General features: G+C 46.5%; 6 protein-coding genes and 1 long non-coding RNA gene across 13 annotated transcripts in view; 5 read left to right on the forward strand and 2 right to left on the reverse strand.

Moving 5' to 3' along the window:
* The window catches only part of Flo2 (flotillin-2), a 121312-nt gene that overhangs the window by 17224 nt on the left and 79285 nt on the right, over positions 1-24803 (reverse strand). The gene's annotated exons all lie outside the window — the stretch shown is intronic.
* Eo (Ecdysone oxidase) lies at positions 337-2499 on the reverse strand. Its single transcript, XM_002056903.3, has one exon. It carries the CDS (start codon positions 2443-2445, stop codon positions 583-585), a length of 1863 nt encoding a protein of 620 aa, XP_002056939.1. The 5' UTR covers positions 2446-2499; the 3' UTR covers positions 337-582.
* On the forward strand, positions 4333-6424 carry LOC6633754 (glucose dehydrogenase [FAD, quinone]). Its single transcript, XM_002056904.4, has one exon. It carries the CDS (start codon positions 4360-4362, stop codon positions 6271-6273), a length of 1914 nt encoding a protein of 637 aa, XP_002056940.1. The 5' UTR covers positions 4333-4359; the 3' UTR covers positions 6274-6424.
* LOC6633755 (uncharacterized) lies at positions 8267-8851 on the forward strand. Its single transcript, XM_032440725.2, has 2 exons — positions 8267-8537; positions 8638-8851. The coding sequence occupies exons 1-2, from the start codon at positions 8303-8305 to the stop codon at positions 8751-8753; spliced, it is 351 nt and encodes a 116-aa protein (XP_032296616.1). The 5' UTR covers positions 8267-8302; the 3' UTR covers positions 8754-8851.
* On the forward strand, positions 11463-15623 carry fiz (fezzik). The gene is made up of 2 exons (XM_002056906.4): positions 11463-11811; positions 13786-15623. Exons 1-2 carry the CDS (start codon positions 11488-11490, stop codon positions 15388-15390), a joined length of 1929 nt encoding a protein of 642 aa, XP_002056942.1. The 5' UTR covers positions 11463-11487; the 3' UTR covers positions 15391-15623.
* LOC6633757 (glucose dehydrogenase [FAD, quinone]) lies at positions 18345-21182 on the forward strand. Its single transcript, XM_002056907.4, has 2 exons — positions 18345-19391; positions 20126-21182. The coding sequence occupies exons 1-2, from the start codon at positions 18419-18421 to the stop codon at positions 21028-21030; spliced, it is 1878 nt and encodes a 625-aa protein (XP_002056943.1). The 5' UTR covers positions 18345-18418; the 3' UTR covers positions 21031-21182.
* LOC26530874 (uncharacterized) lies at positions 21793-24193 on the forward strand. Of its 2 annotated transcripts, none has more exons than XR_001449877.3 (5): positions 21793-22159; positions 22698-23055; positions 23131-23703; positions 23764-23855; positions 23991-24193. It is a non-coding gene; the product is annotated as an uncharacterized lncRNA (long non-coding RNA). The 2 variants fall into 2 exon arrangements; XR_001449878.3 differs by having other exon boundaries at positions 21794-22159; positions 23107-23703.

Consider the following 24803-nt stretch of genomic DNA (forward strand, 5'->3'; position numbering starts at 1 on the left):
GTATAGTTCTATGGAAGGAATCGGTCGGAAAGTGAGTTATCATTGAAATTATAATTATTATTATTATTTTTATCACGATTACCATTTTATATATGGCAAATAGTTTTAAAAAGGCACTGGGCTTAGTTCATCATCCACATCTATCTATTTGAAGAGGATTCGAACCAGCATCCTTTTATATGACAGTTAACTGTTGATGAACAAAAGTTACGCATGTGCAAATGCTCAAAACATTTGAAAAGGGCGTTGATTTGTATATATATTTTGATCAAAATATATATATATATATATATATATATATATATATATTTATATGCGGGTCATAAGTATTCTGATTAATAATAATATATTGAATATTCTCAGTCTAAATCTTATATACATATATACCAATATATATATATATAGATTTATTTTACTGAGTCGGGTTATATTCAGATCGAATATTATATATGGGCACAATTCGATAATAAATATATGAATATATATGTTATCATATATTTGACTAGGTGAGGGTATATTTTGCCCTATCAAATCAAGTACCCGCTTGGGGTCTTTGGTTCTATTGTTTTATATAGAAGCAACTCATTGCTGCACCTCATTTGACCGTAGATGTTCCGCTTGCTCCTCTTGCTCCGACTGGTGCAGTCGGTCCAGCTGCAGCTGATCCTCGCGTATCATGCGCGCCGCCTGCTCGGCAATCATCATGGTGGGCGCATTCGTGTTGCCCGCCGTTATTTCCGGAATGACGCTGGCGTCGACGACGCGCAGGCCGCGGATGCCGCGCACGCGCAGCCGCTCATCGACGACGCCGCGCGGATCGCCGGCGGCGGCCATGCGGCAGCTGCCGACCGCATGCCACGCCCCCACATACATGTAGCGCATGTGGCACAGCCAATAGGCGTCGGAGTCCGGCGGCAGGGCGTCGCATTCGGGCAGCGGCGGCAGCCACAACCGCAGGCCGCAGCCGCGAAAGGCACGCGTCTCCGCCAGGCGCTGCACGTAACGCACGTAGCGCAGCAAGGTGGCACGGTCCGTGGCATGCCGCGCATAGCAATGCCGCACCAGCGGCGGTTGCCGCGGCTCCGCGCTGCGCAGCTCGACATGGCCGCGCGATCTCGGCAGCAGCAAGGAGCCCACAATCTGCAGCATGGCCGTCTGCTGCAGTGCCGCACGCTGCGCCGCGATCAGCGCCGGACGAAAGCCCAGATAGGCAAAGCTACCCACGCTGCCGCGCGGCAGCAATGTGTGCGCCGCCACGTGCACATCCGGCCGGCACATGCCACAGGCCGGCGCGCTCGTGTTGATGAAGCCCATCATGGCGAAGCTGGCGTCGCTGTCGTCGCTGTCGTCTCTGTCGTCGCTGGCGTTGAAGGCACAGGTGTGCGTGTGCGTGCGCGTGAAGCGCAGGTAAAGCGGCAACATGCCGTGATCGTGCAGATTCCGGCCCACGCTCGCCAGCTGCAGGCGCGGCTTGATGCCCAGCCGGCGCAGCTGCGGCCCAGGCCCAATACCGGAGAGCAGCAGCAGCTTGGGCGAGTTCAAAGCGCCCGCGCTCAGCACCAGCTCCCGGCGCGACCACGCCCACAGCGTACGATTGCTCGCCACGTGAAGGTAGCTGATGCCGCGCGCACGTTGCGCGCCGGCGCTGAGCATCAGACGCTGCGCCTCGGCGCCACGCAGCAGCTGCAAGTTGTCGCCGGCGGACCGCGACCCTTGGCCACGGGCCAGATACTGCCGGGCGCTGCTGGCGCGTCGATCCTGGTGTATGGTGGCGGGCACCAAGTGCGTGTAGCCGATGCTGCTGCCCGCCAGCAGGGGCTGCTGCAGGGGCGGCACGCCCAGCTCCGCGCTGGCGGCATAGATGAGCTCGACGAGCGGCTGCATCGAGGTCGCCAGCGGGAACAGGCTGGGCTGCAGACGCTGCTGCAGCTGGCGGTAGGCAAGCTGCACCTGCGGCCAGTCCCAGCCGCGGAGGCCGAGCCGCCAGCGCCAGTCGTGGAAATTGTCAGCACTGCCGGGCACATAGACGTTGCCATTGATGGAGCCGCTGCCGCCGAGCATGCGTCCGTGCCACCAGCTGCAGCCGTGCGGCGGCTCCATCGCCTGGCAGCAGCGCGAACTTGGCGCCGCCTCGTCCAGCCACATGTAGCGTGCGTCGTGATGCAGTCGTCCGCTCAGCGCATGGTACTCCGCTTCCAACGGCGGCTCCTGGCCCGCCTCCAACAGCAGCACGGTCACGTTCGGCTGCTCCGCCAGCCGGCTGGCCACAATGGCGCCCGCGCTGCCCGCGCCCACCACAATGTAGTCGAAGCTGGCGCCGTTCGGCGGCGGCTCGATTCGGCGCGGCCAATCGCTGAAGCTCTCGCCGCCAGCTCCTGCCAGCAGCAGCGGCAGCAGAAAAAGTGCTGCCAATTTGTCTGCAGCTTGTCGACGCGCGTGTCTCATTTTGAACTGTGCGCGGCCGGGCCAAGGCTGTGCGCCTTGTACCCATCAAATGTGAGTCCCATAAAAATGTTATTCGTATACCCTTACAGCGAATGGCACGAATTTGTCACGCAGCTTGTAACGCCTCGGTACGTTAGGTATTTATATGTGTGTAGAGCATACATATACGGATATGGAATGGATAATAATGCCTTTCAAAGAACCTTTTTTATCAAACTACGAGCTGCACAATTTACCCTGCATATTTGCAAAACATTCTCATATATCGTATAGTTTCCAAAAAAGAGAACAATCCATCTGATTTAAAGCTAGCCTATAAAAGCGCATCGGAAAGGGTATTTCAAGTGCGACGTGCCGTTATCTTCTCCCACTCGTTATCTTTATGTGCGTTTTGCCTGTTTTCGGTTTCCGTTTGTTTGCACTGAGCTGTAAATAAGTACTTAATGTCGGCCAAGTAACAGCTGTGGATGCAGCCCCCCCCCCCCCTCCCCTCCCACCAAGCTCATCAATCAAGCGGAATGCACAATGAACTCAACAATGAAAGAGATAGAGAGCGAGAGACAGAAAGGGAGAGCGCAGGCTTTCGCTGTTAATTAACAGTAGCTGTTAAGTGCTGAGCAGCGCTGTTAGCTGCAGCAGCGACGTTTCCCATAGCATACCCTGTACACACGAATTGCGTTCTAAGGGGTATGTTCAGTCACCACCACTTCGATATAAATGAAATATTTATTTATTATTATTATATTTTATTTAATTCCATTTAACCTTGCATTTATGCCGTAGACGCGTGCTTCAGTATGCAATGAAACTGGGTACAGGGTATCTGCTAGTCGCAGCACTTTTTCTCTTGTTCTTTTTCTGTCTGCTTGTGCAGTTTTCGGTTGTGTTCGTTTGTGTGGTTCGCCGTGCTTGCGCTTAGCGTTGAAATTGAATGCCTCGCAGTCTACTAATACTATACCTTGTGTAGATATAAAATCGTGTATTACCCGGCGTTGCCCGGCCAAGAAGTTTTATATTCTTTCTAGAATTGGACAAAAATTGGACAATAAATATTTCAACGACACATTACTAAGTTTGTCTCAATTGCCCTCATTGGCCCCCTGAACTTTTAGGCAACATCCTTACAGTGCGCCGCTTGTAGAAAAGTTATGCCTAGGACCTACCTTTTCAATTCGGCCAAACGTAAAATTAACCCCATCACTAAATCATTTTCCTCATTAAAAAGGATTTCTCATTTAACATATTGTTAATAAAACACATATTTCGCACGTGGAATATTGAAATCCGCATCCGCCATCTTCAGCCCCACATCGCAAATGATACTTTGCACAAATATTTCCAAGTCTTTCAAATTAAAAAATAAAAAACAAACCGTTCTTATACATTATAAATGTACTTATTATAAACGAGTGCGAAGCTGAAAATCAATCTTTCACACTTTTCCCACGGAAGGCGTGGATTTTGCGAAAGGTGTGAAACACGTCTCAAATGGATTGTTGCAAAAATATTTCAAAATCAGTTAAAGGCCGATCGGAAGCAAACGAGGGGTTTCGCTTTTTGCCCAGATTCCACAGTTGCGGGTGGAATTAAGCTTTCCAGCTCTTACGACGCGCTGATCAGCAATCATTCAGTCAGTCAGTCAATCAATCAGTCAGTTATATATGTATTAACAAACTATAGATATTATGGGGGCGATTTGGGAGTTTACAGGGTATTCGACAAGGCAATCGACCCAATTCTAGCTGAGTGGGTGGGGGGGTGGTATGAGCAAAGTACTATTACGAAATGCCGAAGAGAGAGAGAAAGAGAGAGAGACAATGTCATTGCACCCGTTTTGGCAGGGTCAGCGTTTTTGGGGTATTGCGAAGCCACACGCGCCGGCTCGGTTCAGTCCAGACTCGACTCGGATCGAAGATGACGGCGGTGAACACGTTTGTGACCATGTGGCGGTTTCTGCTGACGCTGGGCCCTTCGGCGCTGGTCATCCTAATGCTGAACAAGGGCATCAAGGATCAGCGTCCGGACATTGTAGATGAGCTGCACCGCGTGCGCACCATATTCATTGAGCAGCTGCGTCCGAGCTATGATTTTGTCATTGTCGGCGGCGGCTCGGCGGGCTGTGCGCTGGCGGCGCGCCTCTCTGAGAATCCGGCGTGGAGTGTGCTGCTGCTGGAGGCGGGCGGCGACGAGCCGCTCCTGATGGATCTGCCGCAATTGTATCCGGTATTCCAGCGCAGTCCATGGGACTGGAAATATCTGACAGAGCCCTCCGATCGCTACTGCCTGGCCATGGAGGATCAGCAGTGCTTCTGGCCCAGGGGCAAGGTGCTGGGCGGCTGCAGTTCCATCAATGCGATGATGTATATACGCGGCAATCGGCGTGACTATGATCTTTGGGCCCAGCTGGGCAATCCCGGCTGGGACTATAACAATGTCCTCCATTATTTCCGCAAGGCCGAGGACATGCGTGTACCCGGCTTCGAGGAGAGCCCCTATCATGGCCATGGCGGACCCATTAGCGTGGAACGCTATAGATCCCCCTCGCCGCTGCTTGAGCTCTTCATGGAGGCAGCCACCCAGCTGGGCATGGCCCATCCCGACGGCGACTTCAATGGACGCACACAGACGGGCTTCGCCCCGCCCCACGGCACGCTGAGGGATGGCCTCCGTTGCAGCGCCAACAAGGGCTATATCCGTCGCAGCTGGCAGCGACCCAATCTGGACATTGTGCTCAAGGCGTTCGTGGAGCGTCTGGTCATCGAGCCGGGCAGCAAGCGTGTGCGAGGCGTTCGCTTCGAGCACGGCCTGGTGCAGCATCTGGTGCTGGCCAACAAGGAGGTGGTGCTCGCCGCCGGCGCCCTGGCCAGTCCCCAGCTGTTGATGGTGAGCGGCGTGGGGCCCGCCGAGCAGCTGCTGCCGCTGGGCATCGATCTGGTGCAGCATTTGCCCGGCGTTGGCGGCAATCTGCAGGATCACATCTCCACCTCGGGCGCCATTTACACCTTCGACAGCCTTAAACCGGGCACACACATGTCCTTCATAGTGCCCGAGCAGCTGACCAAAGAGTCAGTGGAGGAGTTTATCCAAGACCAGAACGGCTTCTTCTATGCCATGCCCGTCAGCGAGGTGATGGGCTTTGTCAGCACCAAATATCAAGTGGCATCGATGCCGCATGCAGACTGGCCCGATGTCCAGCTGTTCTTAGGCAGCTATGGTTACGGCGCCGACGGCGGCATGATCGGGCGACGCGGCGCCGCCATTACGCTGGCCAACTATGCTGACACCTTCGAGCCGATACAGTATCAGGACTCGTTTGTGATCGCACCGCTGTTGATGCGTCCGCGCTCGCGTGGCTATCTGCAGCTGCGCTCGTCAGATGCGCGCGTCCATCCGCTGATCCATGCCAACTACTATGATGATCCGCTCGATATGGCCGTCATGGTGGAGGGCCTCAAGATGGCCCATCGGCTCGCCCAGACGCCGGCTATGCAGCGGCTAAATGCCACGCTCAACATCTACGAGTGGCGCAACTGTCCCGAGGTGGAGTACCTCAGCGATGCCTTCTGGGAGTGCCTGGCCAGATATTATTCGCAGACCATTTACCATCCGGTTGGCACCTGCAAAATGGCGCCCGCTCAGGATCCGTACGGTGTTGTCGATCCACGGCTGCGCGTTCGCGGCCTGCGCAATCTGCGGGTCATCGATGCCAGCATCATGCCCACCATTCCCACCGGCAACACGAATGCGCCCACCCTGATGATAGCCGAGCGGGGCGCGGACATTATCAAGGAGGATTGGCATCATTATCCACACGGCGGTTGGCTCTGAGTCCCCCTCCTCCCCCCCTCCAGCCCAATCAGGCTAGAAACCTCTCGCTCTCTGATCTTGGCTATGAACTAAACCCAAGCTGTAGCTCGTATTTCTTAACATAAGAATCTATAAATAAATGTATAAATAAACCAAAACTAGGACAACTGAATACTCTTTAGAACTTGTGGCTTGGAATTACTGTGGACGGGAAACTCTTCTCCCGAGCAAGCTTTCCATGACAGCCATATGATATAGTCGTCCGTTGGAATGCGGCTTGAAGGTTATGTTGGAAGTATAGTGAAGATCAAGATTTCTCGAAAAACAAATTCAAAGATAGTCTTCTATGTGGTATAATGAAAAGATCCTAATAAGATTGTAGTCCTATATGATAAGCATCTGAGAGTGTTCCCACTACTCCAATTATCTGAAGTAGTAAAACGATCTTGATAAGATGCCTCTCATATATGAAGAGAATTTTAAGCCCCGTATACGCCAAGTTTGATTGGAATATTTTGAAGGAGAAAAAAGTGTTTAAAAGAAGAACTGTATTGTCGACCGACTCTTCCCAAGGCAGCTATATTGCAAAGTAGTCCGTTTCAGCCGTTGCGAACTCGACTAAAACTGATCAAGAATATATACATATATACAAATATTCTATATATTTTGTATATATATGTATATTATGTGCACACCTTATGGGCTCGAAGACGTCTTTTTCCAGTCGTCAAACTTTTCGTGGCCAAATAAATTTGTAAAAACCTAATCCAAACTCTCATTGGCCATGCGAAGGTCAAAAGCTGTGTTTTAACTGGGCTAAAAAGCGGGTAAACAATAACCGTACTCGTGTACTCGTGCCGAATGGCAGGGGTCAATGCTGAGTCGACCTCTGGCGGGCTTAAGAATTGGCAGCCTTGTCCCATTCATGAGCCAATTGCCTGGCCGCTCACAATTGCCAAATCCAAAGCCAAAGCCAAAGTAGCCCAGCTGCAAATGTGCACGTGCAGAAGCTACTGAAAACGACGTTCCAAAAGCATGGCAATATCTGGTTAACTAACAAAAGCTAAATGCTACAAGTCCAAAAGATCAAAAAGATCCAAAAGGACATTTGTTCCAAATTATGGGAAACGTAATGCCAAATTCCTTATTCTCGGCTGGAAAATAAAAGAAAAAAGAGCGCTGAACTAAGAGGCGAGAGGTTGCCGATTCAAATCCAGCAATTCGTGTTTACATTTCTTTAAGTCACAAGAGAATAAAAAACAATTTGCTTCAATATTTCAATTTGAGCACACACAACTTGAAGCTTAGGGTTCGAACCAGCGAGAAGGCGGAAGACAGCGTATAATACATATGTGTGTGTACTTTAAGGCATGACAATATGCATTTATATGAAAGAAAATTGAATAAATAAATTATTCATTCATTCAGAATTATGCAGCATTTTTACAATTCCCAACTAGATGATTGTACAAAAAATTGCAAATAAATAAATGCTTCAGATTAAATTGAGTTATGTGAATGGGAAACTAGATTGGATCATAGTTTTTTTTTTTCTGCTAATTTTTTGTTTGTAGATAAACTATAATTGCGCGCGATCAAAATGAAAGATCGATCAGCGCATTTGTGCCTAATTGTGCTCGAAATGTCAGCCGCAGCAACAGTTGCTGCTGCAGTGTCAAATGTTGCTGCCGTGGTTGTTGTTGTTGCTGGTGTTGCTGCTGCTGCTGCCTCTTGTTGTTGTTGTTGTTGGAGTCAAGCTGAAACATTTCCCAGCAAATTCTGGCGACATTGACAACAGGCGCCTGCAATTTGCTGCACGTTGTTGCTGCTGTTGTTGTTGCTGTTGTTGTTGTTGTCGCTGTTGCCGTTTTGGCGTGTTTTATGAGCGGGCGCTGAACCAAATGGCAAACGCGACAAGTTTTACCAGTTTACACACAGTTACACACACACAGACAGACACATATTTACAGTGGTCGGCTGTGCTGAAGTTTTCAAAAAGGTTTCCGAGATTTTCATATCAGGCCAGTACCCGACATCGCCTGCTGACAAAATGACGCGACCCAAGCAGATCCAGCTTCAACAGCACCAGATCCAGCCCCGCCGACAATTGCAGCTGCAGTTGCTGCTGCTGTTGCTGCTGTTTGGGCTGCTGCAACTGTTGTCCACAGTTGCAGCACGGCCGCAGCAACAGTTGCTGCTGGAGGCGGCACAATCGGAGACAACAGCAACAGCAGCAGGCACAGCATCAGGAGCAGCAACAGCGCCAGCTCTCAACGATCCTTCGGGTGAGTTCGTTCGTGCCTGCGAACGCTGTCGGGCTGCATGGAAGGGAGCTGCTGCCCCAGCTAAGAGTCTCAGTTATATCTGGTGATGATTTCTTTGCAGATCTCAGCGCTGGCCTCAATCTGTTGCCCGTAAGCAATTGGATTGCGGCTGCCGCCAATGCTGAGCCGCCGGCGCCCGCCCAATTCGTGCGCATCGCCATGAACAGCGGACTGTGAGACGCTGCAGTCGGCCGACAGATGGCGCCAGCTGCACCATCAAATACTCAACTTGTGTTTCAATTAACTTAATTTCCCTATTTTTTTTTTTTTTTTTTTGTTGCATATATATGTATATATATTTTTTTTTTTGAATGCCCAATCAATTAGTGGCTGCAAGGATACAATAAAATATTGTGCACAGACAGCAGTAAATGATGCATCAATGAGAACATACATATATGGATAAATGGATACCCAATGTATATTATAAATGCCACACCATTTCTGTGATAGCATTTGCCAGGCTTGCCACCTATATGTGACGCTCTGGTAGCATTTAACGGCGCGATAAATATCGATTTTGAGACTTGGTTTCTTAGTTATAACTCGAGAACTATAAAAGCTAGCTGCACCAAATTTGACAAGTGGGTTCATGTATGGTATTTACGGACTAGAAATAATTCACTTCAAGATACTCATTTGTTCAGACAGAACCTTCCGCCTTGGTATGTACGCACATTTGGGTGACACGGTTGGGCTCAGAAAATTTCATTAAGATCGGACTGTAAACAGCCAAGTTATATAATAAAGACTACATTTCTCATGGTGTAGGACTAGGGGAAGAAGCCGAGGCGGGAATATTATGCACCATCATATAGGCTAATAGAAAGAAGAACATATATTGCCAGTTTGGTTCTCGTAGAGCTCAGACCAATTGCGGCATATTTGCCATTACCATTCTAGAACTATCTCCAGGGTATCCATTGGCTGGGCATTATTTCACTTAACTTTATGTCAATCGCATTGACTTGTTGCTTAAAAATGCGGTTCCATTCTGAGGCTTGTTAAAAAGGCGCCTTTTATGGCAATTACAAGGCAAAAACTATAATCGGTCAGCAAAAAACTGGCAATTTTTAATGTCATTGTTTCTGCTGCTGTTGTTGTTGTTGTTGTTGTTGTTGTTGGCGCTTACAGAGTGACTGTCCTTGAACGACATTGTCTGGGTCTGGGTTATACTTGGTTAAGTGCAGCACAACACAATCATAATACACTAATTACAGCCAGGCGATTAAAAATGTGAAAGTGCTTGATAAGATGATAGTACTTAACATGCTTTAATGAACTTTTTAAATGGAAAATATTTAATAGTCGAACATTAAACTCTAGGCTCAGCCTTAAGCAGGTCAGTTCTGGCAAACTCGAAGTTTGAAGGAAACAACATGCCCGAAGCACTGCGTTGTAATGCCAAAATTCAGGTGTTATGCGAAACTGTTTTTTCTATTATTCCCATAAAGCAAATAGCTGAACAAGTTCTTCAACAAGTTTACGACTCAGAGAGTTTGTATATATATGGAAAATTCAAGATTATTCCAGACAATGCTAACAAGAAAGAACGACTATCCCATATATAAATAAATAATCTCCCAGATAAGTGGCTCAGAAATGCTTTGTTGGGAAAACTTTATTGCCGACCAGTTGTGACTGTAGGAAAAAATTAAAAAAACAATGCGAAATTTTCCACTTAAACAAGTCATCTTCTAATCGATTCTTTCTATAGATATAGTGCATGGTTAAGAAAGTTTTCCCTTACAAGAACTTGACACGTATTTCAAGATCTTGGGCAAGGCATTTAGTAAGAGGAATGCAAAACATTCGCCTGAACTATGCTTATATAGCCGAACCTTGAACTCTTTTAAATGACTGGCTTGGATTGGTTAGGCTTTCTACAATTAATCTCTGAGCTGTTAACATGTTTCTGTGTTAAATGAAAGACTCATGTTAATGCTGACGTAATTTGTGAGCCAAAGAGACTGTAAAAAGCACGCTTGCTGCAATCAGTCAGTCAGTCGATCAGTCATTTAGTTAGCCAGTCAGTCAAACAGTCAGCCAAACAGTCAGTTAATAAGTCATTCAATCAGCTAGTCAATCAATCAGCCGATCAGCCAATCAGTTATTCACTCAGTTCGTCAATATGTCAGTTAGCCCATCAACCAGTCAGTCAACCGGTCAGTCCACTGGTCAGTCTGTCGGTCAGCTGCTCAGGCGGTCAATCAGTCAATCAATCAGTCAGGCAGTCAATCAGTCAGTCAGCCAATTAGTCGGTCAATCAGTCAGTTAATCAGTCAGTTAATCAGTTTGTCAATCAGTCAGTCAACCGGTCAGTCCACTAGTCAGTCTGTCGGGCAGCTGTTCAGGCGGCCAATCAGTCAATCAATCAGTCAGGCAGTTAATCAGTCAGTCAGTCAGTTAATCAGTTTGTCAATCAGTCAGTCAACCGGTCAGTCCACTAGTCAGTCTGTCGGTCAGCTGTTCAGGCGGCCAATCAGTCAATCAATCAGGCAGTCAATCAGCAAATCAGTCACTTAATCAGTTTGTCAATCAGTCAGTCAATCGATTAGTCAATCAGCTTTTCAATCAGTCAATCTGTTATCGCAGCTGCTCACGTGCTGAGTCCCTGGGCAGACGACTTGGCACACATGACGCAGCTCGTACTATTAAGAATAGTTGTTGTCACAATTGTTGTTGTTGTTGTTGTTGTTCTCGTTGTTTTAGTGCTAAACGTGAAGTCAACAAAAGGCAATGCTGGTTGTTTTTGCTGGCTAAGGCGACACACACACCACGACAACTAGTCATTCAGTCAGTCAGTCAGTCAGTCAGTCAGATAATTTGCCATTCGGTCAGCTGCCCGCTTATCGCATCTATAAAAGCAAAATGCATTCGCTGGCGTCGCCTCAAAGCGTACGCATTCCAAATGCTGGCAACAACAACGAACCAGAGCTACATCTTCAGTCCCGGCGATCCGCAGTGCACGCCGCCCGGCACCGGCCTCTGGAGCGGACTGTTCCAGATGCTGCTGCAGGCCCTGCTCGCGGCCCAGTGCAATGTGGCGCCGACCACGCTCTGGCCACCGGACTATGGCGATGTGATGGGCAACGATGGCTTCGGCGAGCCCTACGACTTTGTGGTCATTGGAGCCGGCTCGGCGGGTTCCGTGGTCGCCAGTCGCCTCAGCGAGAATCCCGATTGGCGTGTGCTCGTCCTGGAGGCGGGCGGAGATCCGCCCGTCGAGTCCGAGGTAAGTCTCAAGCAATTCGATTCGTGTTTGCACCTGTACTCAGCGGCAACTGTGTGAATTTGGTGTGCACACAATGTGAACTGTAAACGGGATTGACATCCAAGCGGGAGCTATGCCCATATAAAATACTACACAGACACAGAACAAATAAAAGGGTATCTCAAGTGCTTAATGTGCTCACTGTGTGCATTGACATTGCAAAAATCAAACATATGCTTAAATACTGCACTGTTGCGTAAAGGGTACTTCAAGTACTTCAATATATACTAAAATATACGACAAGCAAACGTGAATATTTTTATTGAGTATCAGAAGAAATTTCCGGTGCCGATAAATAATGTCAAATGAATAATGTCGAAAAGGCAATGTTAAATTATTATTTTGTATTATTATTGCTTTTTTTGTTTAATTGTGGCAAATGAAATAAACAAAAAGTAACTGCTGCATTTGAACCGGCGACCTGCCATGCTTCAAAAAGTATTCAAACTAAAAAGAATTGCATTCATTTTTCATTTCTTCATTGTTTCTTTCATTTTTTTCATTCACACATCAAGAAAATAATGTATTTATAAATATTACTGTTGCATTTGAACCGGCAACCTGCCGTCCTTCAATTTATACACAAAGTATTTTATACAAGAAAAATTGCATTCATTTTTCGTTTCCCCATTTATTTGTGTTAGCAAAAAATAAACTTTTTAAAATCATTCAAGGTGTTTTTAATTCCTTAGTTTTTTTTTTTTTTTTGCTTGGAAGTTGAGTTATTTATTTGAGAAATATAACAAATTAAATAAACAATTACCAGTTACTGCTGATTTGAACCAGCGACCTGCGATACTCAAATACGCACATACTCTCAGAAAAAATAAAAATTATATCATTATTTTTCAATTTTATTGTTTTTTCAAAAAAAAAAAAATGAACAAAAATGACTTCTGCATTTGAACCGGCAACCTGCGGTGCTTAAATATGCACAAAAAAAAATTACCGAGAACAAAAATATACAATTCTTTGTCGCGTCCCTTTTTGTAATGTTTTTATTATCGCTTTTTGCTTTCTGGTTGATAACAAACTAGCTATTGGGTTCGAACCTGCGACCTGACGCCTATTTGTTTGTGATAACAGCTCTTATTCAGGAGATTTCCGTGTGCCCCATTTCGAGCACTGTTATCAGTTGCATGTTAACATTATGTTAACAGTACGGCGATAAGAATTCACGTAACTTTATGGGGGAGGATTGTTGTTAACTAATCTTCAGCTTATCAGCTGCTGAATTTGCATTCTCATATGTTAACATTTACAAAACTCGAACACACTTCAAATGTAAATGGATATTACATACATAAGTTATCAAAAAATAACAACAACTCGCAAGCTAATGAATTCTTAACAAGATAAACGAACTCACTTATTTGAAGTTAATTGCCTACTACTTAACAGTAAAATTGATAGAGAAACTCTTTAGATAAGTTCGAAATTGATTGGTATTAAGAGAAAACAATTTGAAAATTGGTAACCATCAGAGATATTAAAGACTATTTCACATTATAATACTTAGCATCCCTTATTCTGTTCCTGTTCCGCAAGAGGGAGAAACTCTTAAGGGCAAGTCTTTTAAAGAGAAACTCTTTAGATAAGTGCAAAATCGAGTTATGTTTAGACAAAATATCTTAAGACCTTAAGTTGAATGAGAAATTGAAGATGAGTTGAAGCTATAATAGTATTTACGACTAATAAAAGAAAAATAACAACTAAGAGAGCTCTAGTCGAAAGTGCCCGACTAGGGGATACACTGAACCATCTTCGCGCTAGGGGTAGCTATAAAATTAAAGATCCCTGATATTTATATCGATTGCTTGGAATCACTGAGCACGGGGAGGATCATTTTAGACCTTGCCAGATTTTGGTCCGATTTTGGGCTGCTTTTATATTATTGTTTCAATGTACTAAATGTCTCCCTTTCTCTCTCTCTAGCTGCCCGCTTTGTTCTTTGGACTCGAATTCAGCGATTTCATGTGGAACTATTTCACGGAGAACAGCGGCACGGCGTGCCAGGCGCAGCGAAACGGACGCTGCTATTGGCCGCGCGGCCGGATGCTTGGGGGCAGCGGAGCCGCCAATGCGATGCTCTATGTTCGTGGAAATCGGCGCAACTTCGATAGCTGGGCGGAGCTGGGTAACACGGGCTGGAGCTATGACGAGGTGCTGCCGTACTTTGAGCGATCGGTGCGTTCGGTGGGCAATGCGACTCATCCGCAGGGCTACATGACGTTGAATCCCTTCGAGCTGCAGGACGAGGACATACAGGCCATGATACGCGCCGGCGGCCAGGAGCTGGGCGTGCCCAGCGTTGAGCAGTTCGCCGAAGGCAGCTATGTGGGCTATACCTCGGTGCCGGGCACCGTGCAGCGCGGTCGGCGCATGTCCACGGCCAAGGGGCATCTAAGTCGGATCGCGGAGCGACCCAATCTGCATGTGGTGAAGCGGGCGCAGGTGACTCAGCTGCATTTCGATCTGACTGGCGCACGCCTAGAGGCGGTCAGCTTTGTGCGTGACGAGCGCACCTATCGCGTGGGCGTGGCCAAGGAGGCGGTGCTGTCGGCTGGGGCCATTGATTCGCCAGCGCTGCTGCTGCGCTCGGGCATCGGACCACGGGAGCAGCTGGAGCAGCTGCAGCTGGCCGTGCAGCATGAGCTGCCCGGTGTGGGCCGCAATCTGCAGGATCATGTCCTGGTGCCGCTGTTCATGCACATAGACGAGGGCGTGGCCCAGCCCGCCAGCCAGCAGGAGATATTGGACAGCATCTACACGTACCTGATGCATCGCACTGGTCCGCTGGCCACCCACAGCACCGCCTCCCTGGTCGGCTTCATCAATACAGCGAACAGCAGCAGCGATCCACGCTATCCGGACCTGGAGTTCCATCATTTGTACTTTCAGCGCGGCCGCCACGACTCGCTGGCCCTGTTCCTCAACGGACTTGCCATCCAGGAACGCTACATAGAGCATCTGCAGGCCCAGCTAACCCAATCCCATCTGCTCTGCATCTTTGTCCAGCTCTCGCAGCCGGAATCGGCGGGTCACCTGCAGCTGCAGAGCACGGACTACAAGCAGCCGCCGCAGCTGTTCAGCAACTACTTGGACAAGCCGGCGGATATGGCAACGTTGCTGCGTGGCATTCGCCACCAGGAGAGCATGACGCAGACGGCGGCCTACAGGCATCGCCACGCCCAGCTGGTGCACGTGCCCATCGAGGAATGCGACGGAGCGCACAAGTTCGGCAGCGATGCGTATTGGCGATGCTATGCGAAGTACTTCACCGTCACCTGTTACCATCAGGTTGGCACCCTCAAGATGGGCCCAGACACGGATCCCGCTGCCTGCGTCAATCCACGGCTCCAGCTGCGAGGCGTGTCCAATCTGCGTGTGGCCGATGCCAGCATTATGCCCAACGTGGTCAGCGCCAACACGAATGCCGCCACAGTGATGATTGGTGAACGGGTCGCCGACTTTATAGCCCAGGACTGGATGAAGGAAGTGCAGCAAAAGAGCCTGCACATGCACGACGATGCCCTGTAGGGACTCGGGCGCGGACACGTTTGGAGTTGGCCTGGCAAAGCTGATAACAGCATTTCTTCCCCTTTTCTTTGTTATTATAAATTAGGCTTTAAATTGTGTTTTGATTGAACGATTGACTGACTGACTCATTAACTGTGAGGGCTGGAGTTGACCTCACTAAACTCATAATAGCATTTCTTCCCTTTTTTTTTTTGTACAATTAATTAATATAAAAGCTATACATTTATATCGGAGACCCCATGAATTATTCTTTTTTTTTTGACCAAAATAGTGCGAGCTAGACGGCTGATTGGTTCAAATTGTATCACTGATGTGATTGAGAATTCCACCAGCAGCGGTGGAAAATTGGTGGAAAATGGTTACGAAACCAATTGGTTTTAATTTCAGGCTCTCAACCAGAGACCTTTCAAAAAGGCTCTGAGATTGCACGTGATTGTTTGATTGACTGACTGACTGATTGAATGACGGAGCACCTACTGTCTAGGCAGTGGGAGCTTGAAAGAACCGCATGTTTCAAAAATTCTGTTCTCTATCGGATTAATTTCTTTCACAAATTTCAAATTTAATTTGATTTATTGCGTAGTGAGTCTGGATTGCGTTCTCTCAACTGCCAATTCGAATATGGCACATTTCTGTCATTCTATTAGTCATTCTGTTTGGTCATTGAATTATTAAAATAGTTCGCGGCAGAATTCACAAACTTTTGAACCATGCGAATGCATTATTACGCTTTATGTTTTGCTTTGTGACTTCGCAATTGAATGGATTTGAATGCAAGTGCAGAAACTATATCAAAACAAATTAACAAAGAGAACAATTACTCAAGTTGCCCAACAAAAAACCGCATTGAATCAGGAAATGGGTTCCAACCCAACAACCGAATTACTGATATTGTTTTTGGATTTGCTGCCCTGCCTCGTCTTGTCCGTTCGTTCACCAAAACAAGAGCTGGAGAGGCCAATTTTAGAATGTAGGTTCTCTTATATTATACGTATATAAATAAGGCGATCAGCAAACCAGATTTTGCTCTATCATAATTCGGCGATCAAACGAGCTAAACACAACAATTTTATAGTCCAAACTTGATTGAAAGTGAGCAGAACGGGCGTATTAGTCTTGGGCAGCTTTATGTAACAGACATATATAGACAGATATATATATTTATTCTTGATCAAGATCTTGACGATCTGAACAAGAGCTAGGCATACCTTCACCCATCTTGCCCCTCATTCCTAAAGGAAGAGCCTTTTATGTGTTATATTAAATTCATAAGTTATTCATAAAGATCGGACCTTAAGAACCGAAGTTAACCAAGGAGAAAAGGCAGCAGAAGATGTACGCATACAAGAGAGCTAGAATATTTGTAACGGCAGCTCGGTGTCAAGTTCAGGGTATCTGCTAGTATGGCAATCCCAAAATTAATACCCTGTTTATGTAGTCTTGCAACAACATAGTAAACAGATAACAAATATTTTAATTCTTAATGGTTTACCTTGCTCTCCGCAAAATGCAAACAAAATAAAGTAAAAAGAAGAGTAAATAGTATTTTTAGAGCTCTAGCTGGATTTTTGGCACACATTTGACTACATTCTCGCTGCTCTGAGAAGCCAACATCGATGCGACAACAAAACCAGAAATTATTGAGGAACCAGTTTTCCACAAAGTGGGGCTGGGAGCCCGAAGCGAGCGGAGTCTTGTTGTGCGTAGGTGCGGGTGGGTAAGAGCCAATGTCTTAAAACTGATTAGAGGATATCTCGTGGTCAGACAGATTCGAATAAATACCCCCTGATTGTTGAGCTGGTCGATATTATACTAGATATAGGTTAGCAGTAGAGAGAAGAGAGAGAACACGAGAAAAATTAAAGAGAAAGAGGGACGATTGGGTAACATAAGAGAAAAGAAAAGATTGGAGAAAGGGAGAAACCAAGAGAAAGAGCAGGAGATAACGAAAGTCCTTTTTCCAGAGGAAAATAAATAGGGATAGAGAAAATGTTTGAAAGACAGAGAGGGAGAAAAGAGAGAAAGAGAAAAAAGAAAAGGAAGAACGAAATAGAGAGACCGAAAGAGAAAAATGGAGGGATCGAGAGAGGGAAATAACTGGAAAAGACAGGAAGAAAGTGAAAGATAGATTAAGAGAGAAACAGAGAGAGACTGATAAAAAGAGAAACAGAGAGCGATTGGGAAGAAAAGGAAGAGGAAAGAGAGAAAAGAGAATGTAAGAGGCAGAAAGAAAAGGAGTGGGAGGGTGAGCCCAACCCCTGCCTGGCCTAATCCACGGTTTTGGCAGTGTGCCCAGCGCGTCGCTGTGACCGAGCCCACAAATGTGGGTGAGGTTGTGTTTAGGCCTGGCCCAGGGGCGTGGCACAAGCCGACCACCGCCCGCCGTTCGCGCGCACAGGTAGCGCATCAAGATACCGAAATGCCCGGCAAGTGGATTTCTTCTTTTTTTTTTTTTGGCTTATCGGAGTCAACGCTGGCGACTTATCAAAAGCGAGAGAGCACGAGAGAGAGAGAGAGAGAGAGATAAAGAGGCAGCACGACAGCTATGGACGAATGGATAGATGGATGGATGGACTGGCAGGTGAAGTGGGATCATAAAAAACAATTTGAGGCCCATAATTGAATGGGCCACCCCACCGGCGCTTATCAGGGGCAACCTCCAGTCGGTGGTCGTTTAGTATTTTGCAGTCGTATCTGCGGCTTCGCCTTAGCTCTGGCTGCACCCGCTCTCGAATGTCACATCTAATCTCTGTGTGGCAGTGATAAAGGCGCGTCCGGCAGAGCTCGCTGTGGTATATGGACATACACATAAATACATAACTATATATATTATATACGCATTTGTGGTCTATTTGCAATGCAAATGGCGCAGGTGATTTACGGCGACGCGTGCGGCATGCGAATGCCAGCCGGTGGCCGGAGAGCGTACAAATGCCGGCTGCCGGCCACGGCCGGCAAACAGTAGCGCACGGACAGCGCCAGTGGGCAGTACGCCGGAGTATTCTTGTTGGAAATATTTTGTACGAAGATGGAGTTTCTCAGCGCTGAGTGCGCGGCCAGATCGGCGGGCCCGGCCAATACGCTGATGTCGCTGCTGCTGCACACGCTAATTACCAAATTCTGCGATCTGAGCGGACAGCAGCAGTGGCCGGCGGATCGCGGCGATTGGCTGGAGCAGGCGGGCGGTTTTGGGGAACCATACGATTTCGTTGTCATCGGTGCGGGCAGTGCGGGCTCTGTGGTCGCCGGTCGGCTGGCGGAGCAGGCCAATTGGCGTGTCCTGCTGCTGGAGGCGGGCGGTGATCCGCCGATCGAAACGGAATTCGTTGCCTGGCATATGGCCACACAGTTCTCGAAATGGGATTGGCAGTATCATACGCAGCCAAACGGACGCGCCTGCATGGCCATGCTGGGCGAGAGCTGTCACTGGCCGCGCGGCAAGATGCTTGGCGGCACCAATGGGATGAACGCGATGATCTATGCGCGCGGCACACGCACCGATTTCGATGACTGGGAGCAGAGGGGCAATCCTGGCTGGGGCTATGACGAGGTGCTCAAGCATTTCCGTAAGGCCGAGGATTTGCGCTCCACCCGAGCGGACTACAAGCCCGGCGATCATGGCGTCGGCGGACCCATGGGATTGAACAACTATGTCTCGGATAATGAGTTCCGCTCAACCATACGGGCGGGCATGCTGGAGATGGGCTATGGCAGTGCGCCGGACTTTACCGAGGGCTCGTTTGTCGGCCAGATGGATATACTGGGTACCCAGGATGGTGGTCGTCGCATCACCACCGCGCGCTCCCATCTGCCCAAGGATGCGCCCAATTTGCATATTGTGCGACACGCCCATGTCAAGCGTCTGAATCTGGACGACCAACAGAGGGCCGAGAGCGTCACCTTTGTCCATCGCGGCGGCAAGGAGTACACGGTGCGGGCCAGCAAGGAGATAATCCTCTCGGCTGGCGCCATTGGCAGCCCACAGATCCTCATGCTCTCAGGTAGGTGCAGCCCAAGCCAAACATTGTAGCCCAAGGTTTTCCAAGGTTTCTCAATGTCAAACTGCGTATCCCAAACTAATCGCTGCTCTCTTTAATCTTTGCCCGAATCGCATAAACCCGATAAGATAGTCCAAAAATAATAATAGAAATGTAATGAATGAATAGTTAGAGGCTTTTATGGCCATGATAAGCTTATCCGATAGTTGTAGGTTTTCTAAAGCCCAAAGAAAACAATAATAGCTTCTACATGCGCTTTATTCCAACGAAGACCATCCGACTCGGAGATACATTTCTACATTCGTAGAGCTTGCTCAGTTGGACACACTCCAATACTCCAATTTGAATGCTTGCAAACCTCCTTGAAAAAGGATTGGTCTTCCTTAGACGTTAGGAGCTTAAACTAGTCCTAGCTATCTATTCCAATGTGTTATTCTGTGTTAGACCCAACTAAAAAACTATCCTTAACTGTGAAGGTCATAAGGTTTCCAGTTCTGGAATATGGTTTAATGAATTCCGTGTCCAGCATCGTCTAACTAGGTTTCACGCGGTAAGGTCCAAGCCTAAACAAAGTGGAAATTTTAGCTCATGACGAAAAGAGGTTAATAATAACAGCAAGGCTAGTCGGGTCAAAAGTTTCTGCAGGATCCCTCTCAAGACTCCGCCCTCGCGCTTTCTCCCTCTAAAATCCGTGCTTATATCCCTCATAATAATAATGCTCCCCCTATTTTCGGCAGGCATTGGACCCGCTGAGCATCTGAGAAGCGTTGGCGTGCCCGTCAAACTGGATCTGCCCGTCGGTCACAATCTGAAGGATCATGCCAGCCTGCCAGTTATCTTCCAGATCGATAAGTCTACGGCGCGTAAGCCCACCGAAGAGGAGCTGGTGGATGCCATGTACAATCTGCTGATGGGTCGCTACAGCAAGCTGTTGCATCATGAGGCGACTGCCCTGACGGGCTTTATCAATACCACCTCGCTGCATGGTCCCAATCCGGACATACAGACAACGAATTTCTTCAGCCTAATGCAGAGTCCGGAGCTGCGTGGCTATGTGGCCGCTACAGGGTTCAATGAGCGCGTCGCCAAGAGCATTCTGTCGGCCAACGAGAAGTCCAACACGTATATCACATATCTGCTGCACTTGAAACCCTTCTCAGCCGGCCGCCTGGAACTGCAGAGCGCCGACTATCTCGACGCACCACTCATCGATCCGGGCTATATGACCGATGAACGCGATGTGGATACCTATATACGCGCCCTGAACATCTACAAGCGTCTGCCCGAGACGCGTGCCTTTGGCGAGCGTGAGGCGGAGCTGCACCAGGTCGATCTGGAGGCCTGCAATGGTCTGACCTATCAGTCCGACGACTATTGGCGCTGCTATATACGCCACATGACCACCACCGTCTACCATCCGGTGGGCACGGCCCGCATGGGACCCGCCACCGATCCCACGTCCGTTGTCGATGCCCGACTTCGAGTCCATGGCGCCAGCGGACTGCGTGTGATCGACGGCAGCATCATGCCCGACATTGTTGGCGCGAATACAAATGCGGCCATCATTATGATCGGTGAGAAGGGTGCCGACATGATCAAGGAGGATTATCTGGGTGGGGCCAGCCAGCACACGGAGCTTTAATGTGCCGTCTGCCTCTGAATCAGCCTCCGAGTTCAGTTCGATTGAGGTAGCTGCAGCACACACTTTAATCATTTATACGATCTATCTTTTTCTTTTTTTTTTTTTTTTAATAATTTGTAGTTAGATAATAAATTGAGCAAGCTTCAAAAACATTTGCAGTTGTATTTGCTCAGTTCACACTAAAAGCTTAGCATTTGTGGTTTGAAGCTGCGCTAAAGGCAAACTCTTAGAGCAATTGCATAGCTTGGCGCAGTGGCTCTCAAAGTTTTCTTAAGATAGTGCACAGTGCTTCTCACATTGGCTCGCAGGGCACATTGAGCGCGTTTAGAATGACACGAAGGCGCGCTTTGGCTTTTTGTTTACATATTTGCAGTGGCTGTAAAACTTTGGTGGTTGAAAGCTGCGCTTCAGTATGGAAAGAGCGCAGTGGCTTCTAAAAGATGATGCATGCTCAAAGCACAGTTGCTCTCAAAGCTTAACAACTAATTGTACAAGAGCGCATTTCTACTGTGACCCCAAAACCACGACGAGCGCTCTTTGTAAGACCTTACAACCCAACCTAAGGAGACTGGAGGCACGAATTGAGCTCTTCACGCAGCGCAGTGGCTCTCAAAACTCTTCGCATAGTGACTGTCAAAACAGTAGGCCACGTAATGGGTAAGCACTCTGCTTGCATATTGACCCAGTTTGCGTGTGTATTAAAGCAGGCGACGACACAGAAATTGTCAGTGCCCGACTCAGGAGTCTGGCACAGCATTGTGAGGAGCTCATTCACCTTCTGAGTTTTGTAGTGCAAACATCTAAAATTGAACAAAATTCGTTGTGCTTCAAAATTTGAAATGTAAAAATGGACGTCGATTTGGAAACAATTGCGGGACCTTCGATCAGATTTGGTTATATATAAAAGTGTCGGTAGAAGGAGAAAAGTATCAGAGTTGAAAGTTTTGGACATGTAGTTTGTTTTTTCTTTTTGTTGTTTTATTTGGTTACCAAGAACACGTGATAAAACATAAACACAAACACAAAGACACGGTTAAAGAGATTTTTTGCTGGCCTTGCAAGTTTTAACATTGCTGGAAAAATTTCTTTATTGAAAATTCAAATGGGATTTACCTTTAACAACGCCAAGGTAAGTGCAAGCTAGGTGTAGAAAAGGCGAAACTATGATCCTTCCCTTTTGCTCCATTATGGGATATGCAAATATGCAATATCCAAATATTTAAATATTCTTAATGTGCTTTTATAATCATAGAGATGTGCTCAAATAGAGATTAATCAATATGACAATAGGAATAACTAATATAATATTTACTAGATTCTGCGTATGGTTTATGGGGTTAGAGATTGCTTCTCCTTCAGGGTGTAAATGATACCTATGAGGCATCCACTTTATTGTCCTTAGATTTGAATGCCTGCCAAAGTTTGCCTAAAAACATATGCTTCCTTCCCTTAACCGCATGATTCATTCTGCCCATTAAAATGTAGTCCAACATAAAAAATTTATAAAATAGACCTCAAATTCAGAAGGGGGAAAGCAGATTTAAAGGGTTAACAAGAACGTGATAGGAACAAAACAGAGACTCGGCTGTCCTTGCAAATCTAATTTAGCAAAAGTGTATAAATTGTTGCTTATTCAACTTTGTAAATCAACATTAATTAATTCGCAGTTCGCCCATTTGAAGATGGGCCTTATTGGCATTGGCATCATTGAGCATTTGCAAGAATGCCCATAAGTAATGGCAACATTGATTAGTTGTGGAGCAAGGTCCGAGGACGACGGGTTCCTTGTGTTTGCTCCGCTGGTTCAAATCAGATTTGGAAAAGAAGACGTCATTCAAGTTACTCTGCAACACACACACACATAAAAATATGAAACCAAGTTGGAGCTTAGGCTAAAATTGCTCTTCTGCATGATTATTATCTTTATATATTTAATGTTGACACAGATTAGAGGCCAGGAGGCTGCCGATATAAATATATTTAATAGTTTTTGTACAACGCTGACCCAAAAGTATTGGATTAACTGTAAGTAATATTATTTTAATTCTATTTATGGCTAAAAGCAAAATCCTACAGTTCAAATTTCGTTTCATACACAAGAAATTGGAGCATGGTCCGAGCCCCAACTTGTGTGTGCTTCATTTCCAATTAGAATGCAAAAACACAGGACTTTAAACAAATGCTTAAATCGAATTGTTGCGATAGATGACATTCCGATCAATATATATCTTCGTGTGTATATATATATATATATACAATTCCAATTGACAAAGCAGGAGAGCAAGGTCCGAGGAGAAAATCCCTTGTGTTTGCTCTCGGTTAATATATATATCCGTTACATATTTTATATATATATTTATATATATATAACATATCACGTTGTTCTTCATTGGTTACAACAATAGCAACAGACTCTCTGCAACTTGTACATAAATACATAATCGAACGAGAGAACGACAACAGACAGAAACAATTATATAAAGAATTAGGAAGCCAGGAAATACGCACACAACACAGACAACATACAACACCACACACACACTAGAAACAAACCCCCAAAATCACCCACCCCTCCCCCAAGAATCACAAGATCAGACATCCCCCAGCCCCTACCCCCCTTAAAAATCGAACGCAATGGGGATACTTGTTGATATTGGGGACAATACAAGCGAAGTAAGTGCTTAATTATTTAAATAATTTTAACTAAAATAATTCCAGCGTATCTAATTTCAGAAATATTTCAAATTGAATAAAATTTTTAAAAATTTATAAACATTTTCTTAATCGTTGGTTGGGGGCACAGACTCGGCAACTGATGCGCACAGGTGAGTGCATTCTCTCCTTTTTGCCTTTCTATGCGATTCTCAAGAGTGGAAGCTTCAGCACATTATTTATCTTAATCCTCTCTTTTTGTTGCATTCGCCCACTCTATCTCCTAAAATCATTTTCATCTCTTTCAGTTGACGCGAATTATAAATATTTATAATAATTTATCTCCTGACGTCGTCGCAAATTTTCAGTTCACATCGCAGCAGCTGCAGCACAAAGCTACTCACGCCTGTGGATTCGACTGCCCCCAGTAGTTCGAGAGTAGTTCGTCTTCCAGCATCAAATTTATATATTTGTTATAAATAATTAAAATAAATGAAAAAACATGAGCTTATGTAATGCTCTTTTGTTGAATGGGTCTGGGTCGGGGTCGGGTGCATGGCTTTTGCCAATTGATGGATAGCTTTCACTTTTGGCCCAACAATTAATAGCTTCAAATTTTGGCTCATTGTTATGCCGCGAATACCACTTGGGCGCCTCACAACGCATTTGGCGGCGTACCGATGGCAATTAATTGATGTATCGCACAAGTGCCCCCACGCAGCGAGGGGGCTTCAATTCGGAACTAGCAGCTATTTTATTTTGTTTCAGCTACTTTGCAGGGTAGTTGGCTTGAGATTCAATCTCAATAAAGATTCAATTTTAATCGAGCTACCGTAACATTTAACAAGACTAGCTCTGCTAATAAAGAAAAATGGTGTGCTATGATTAAGAATAATTCGAAATGTAATTCATTTGTATAAGACATATGTAAGTTTACAAGCTGGCAACAAAGAACTTTGCAAAAGTATGTTAGCCAACAATCTGGCAGCGCTGAAATTGGCAGAAGTAAATCAATCTGGCAACAAGAGACTAAAAATGAGTATGAAGTTGCAGTCAACAGTCTATATCTCAAGTAAATCTCTTAAGAGTATTCCCCCAAGTAACTCTCGGTAATAACAGGA

The sequence above is a fragment of the Drosophila virilis genome, chromosome X (assembly GCF_030788295.1).
Source record: "Drosophila virilis strain 15010-1051.87 chromosome X, Dvir_AGI_RSII-ME, whole genome shotgun sequence".
Classification (NCBI taxonomy): domain Eukaryota; kingdom Metazoa; phylum Arthropoda; class Insecta; order Diptera; family Drosophilidae; genus Drosophila; species Drosophila virilis.

Excerpts from the sequence above, each read along its gene's own strand:
- Eo (XM_002056903.3), bottom strand. The coding sequence starts at position 2,445 with ATGAGACACGCGCGTCGACAAGCTGCAGACAAATTGGCAGCACTTTTT.
- LOC6633754 (XM_002056904.4), top strand. The coding sequence starts at position 4,360 with ATGACGGCGGTGAACACGTTTGTGACCATGTGGCGGTTTCTGCTGACG.
- LOC6633755 (XM_032440725.2), top strand. The coding sequence starts at position 8,303 with ATGACGCGACCCAAGCAGATCCAGCTTCAACAGCACCAGATCCAGCCC. Across the intron at positions 8,538-8,637 it reads AGCTCTCAACGATCCTTCGG|ATCTCAGCGCTGGCCTCAAT; the intron begins GTGAGTTCGTTC and ends ATTTCTTTGCAG.
- fiz (XM_002056906.4), top strand. The coding sequence starts at position 11,488 with ATGCTGGCAACAACAACGAACCAGAGCTACATCTTCAGTCCCGGCGAT. Across the intron at positions 11,812-13,785 it reads ATCCGCCCGTCGAGTCCGAG|CTGCCCGCTTTGTTCTTTGG; the intron begins GTAAGTCTCAAG and ends CTCTCTCTCTAG.
- LOC6633757 (XM_002056907.4), top strand. The coding sequence starts at position 18,419 with ATGGAGTTTCTCAGCGCTGAGTGCGCGGCCAGATCGGCGGGCCCGGCC. Across the intron at positions 19,392-20,125 it reads ACAGATCCTCATGCTCTCAG|GCATTGGACCCGCTGAGCAT; the intron begins GTAGGTGCAGCC and ends TATTTTCGGCAG.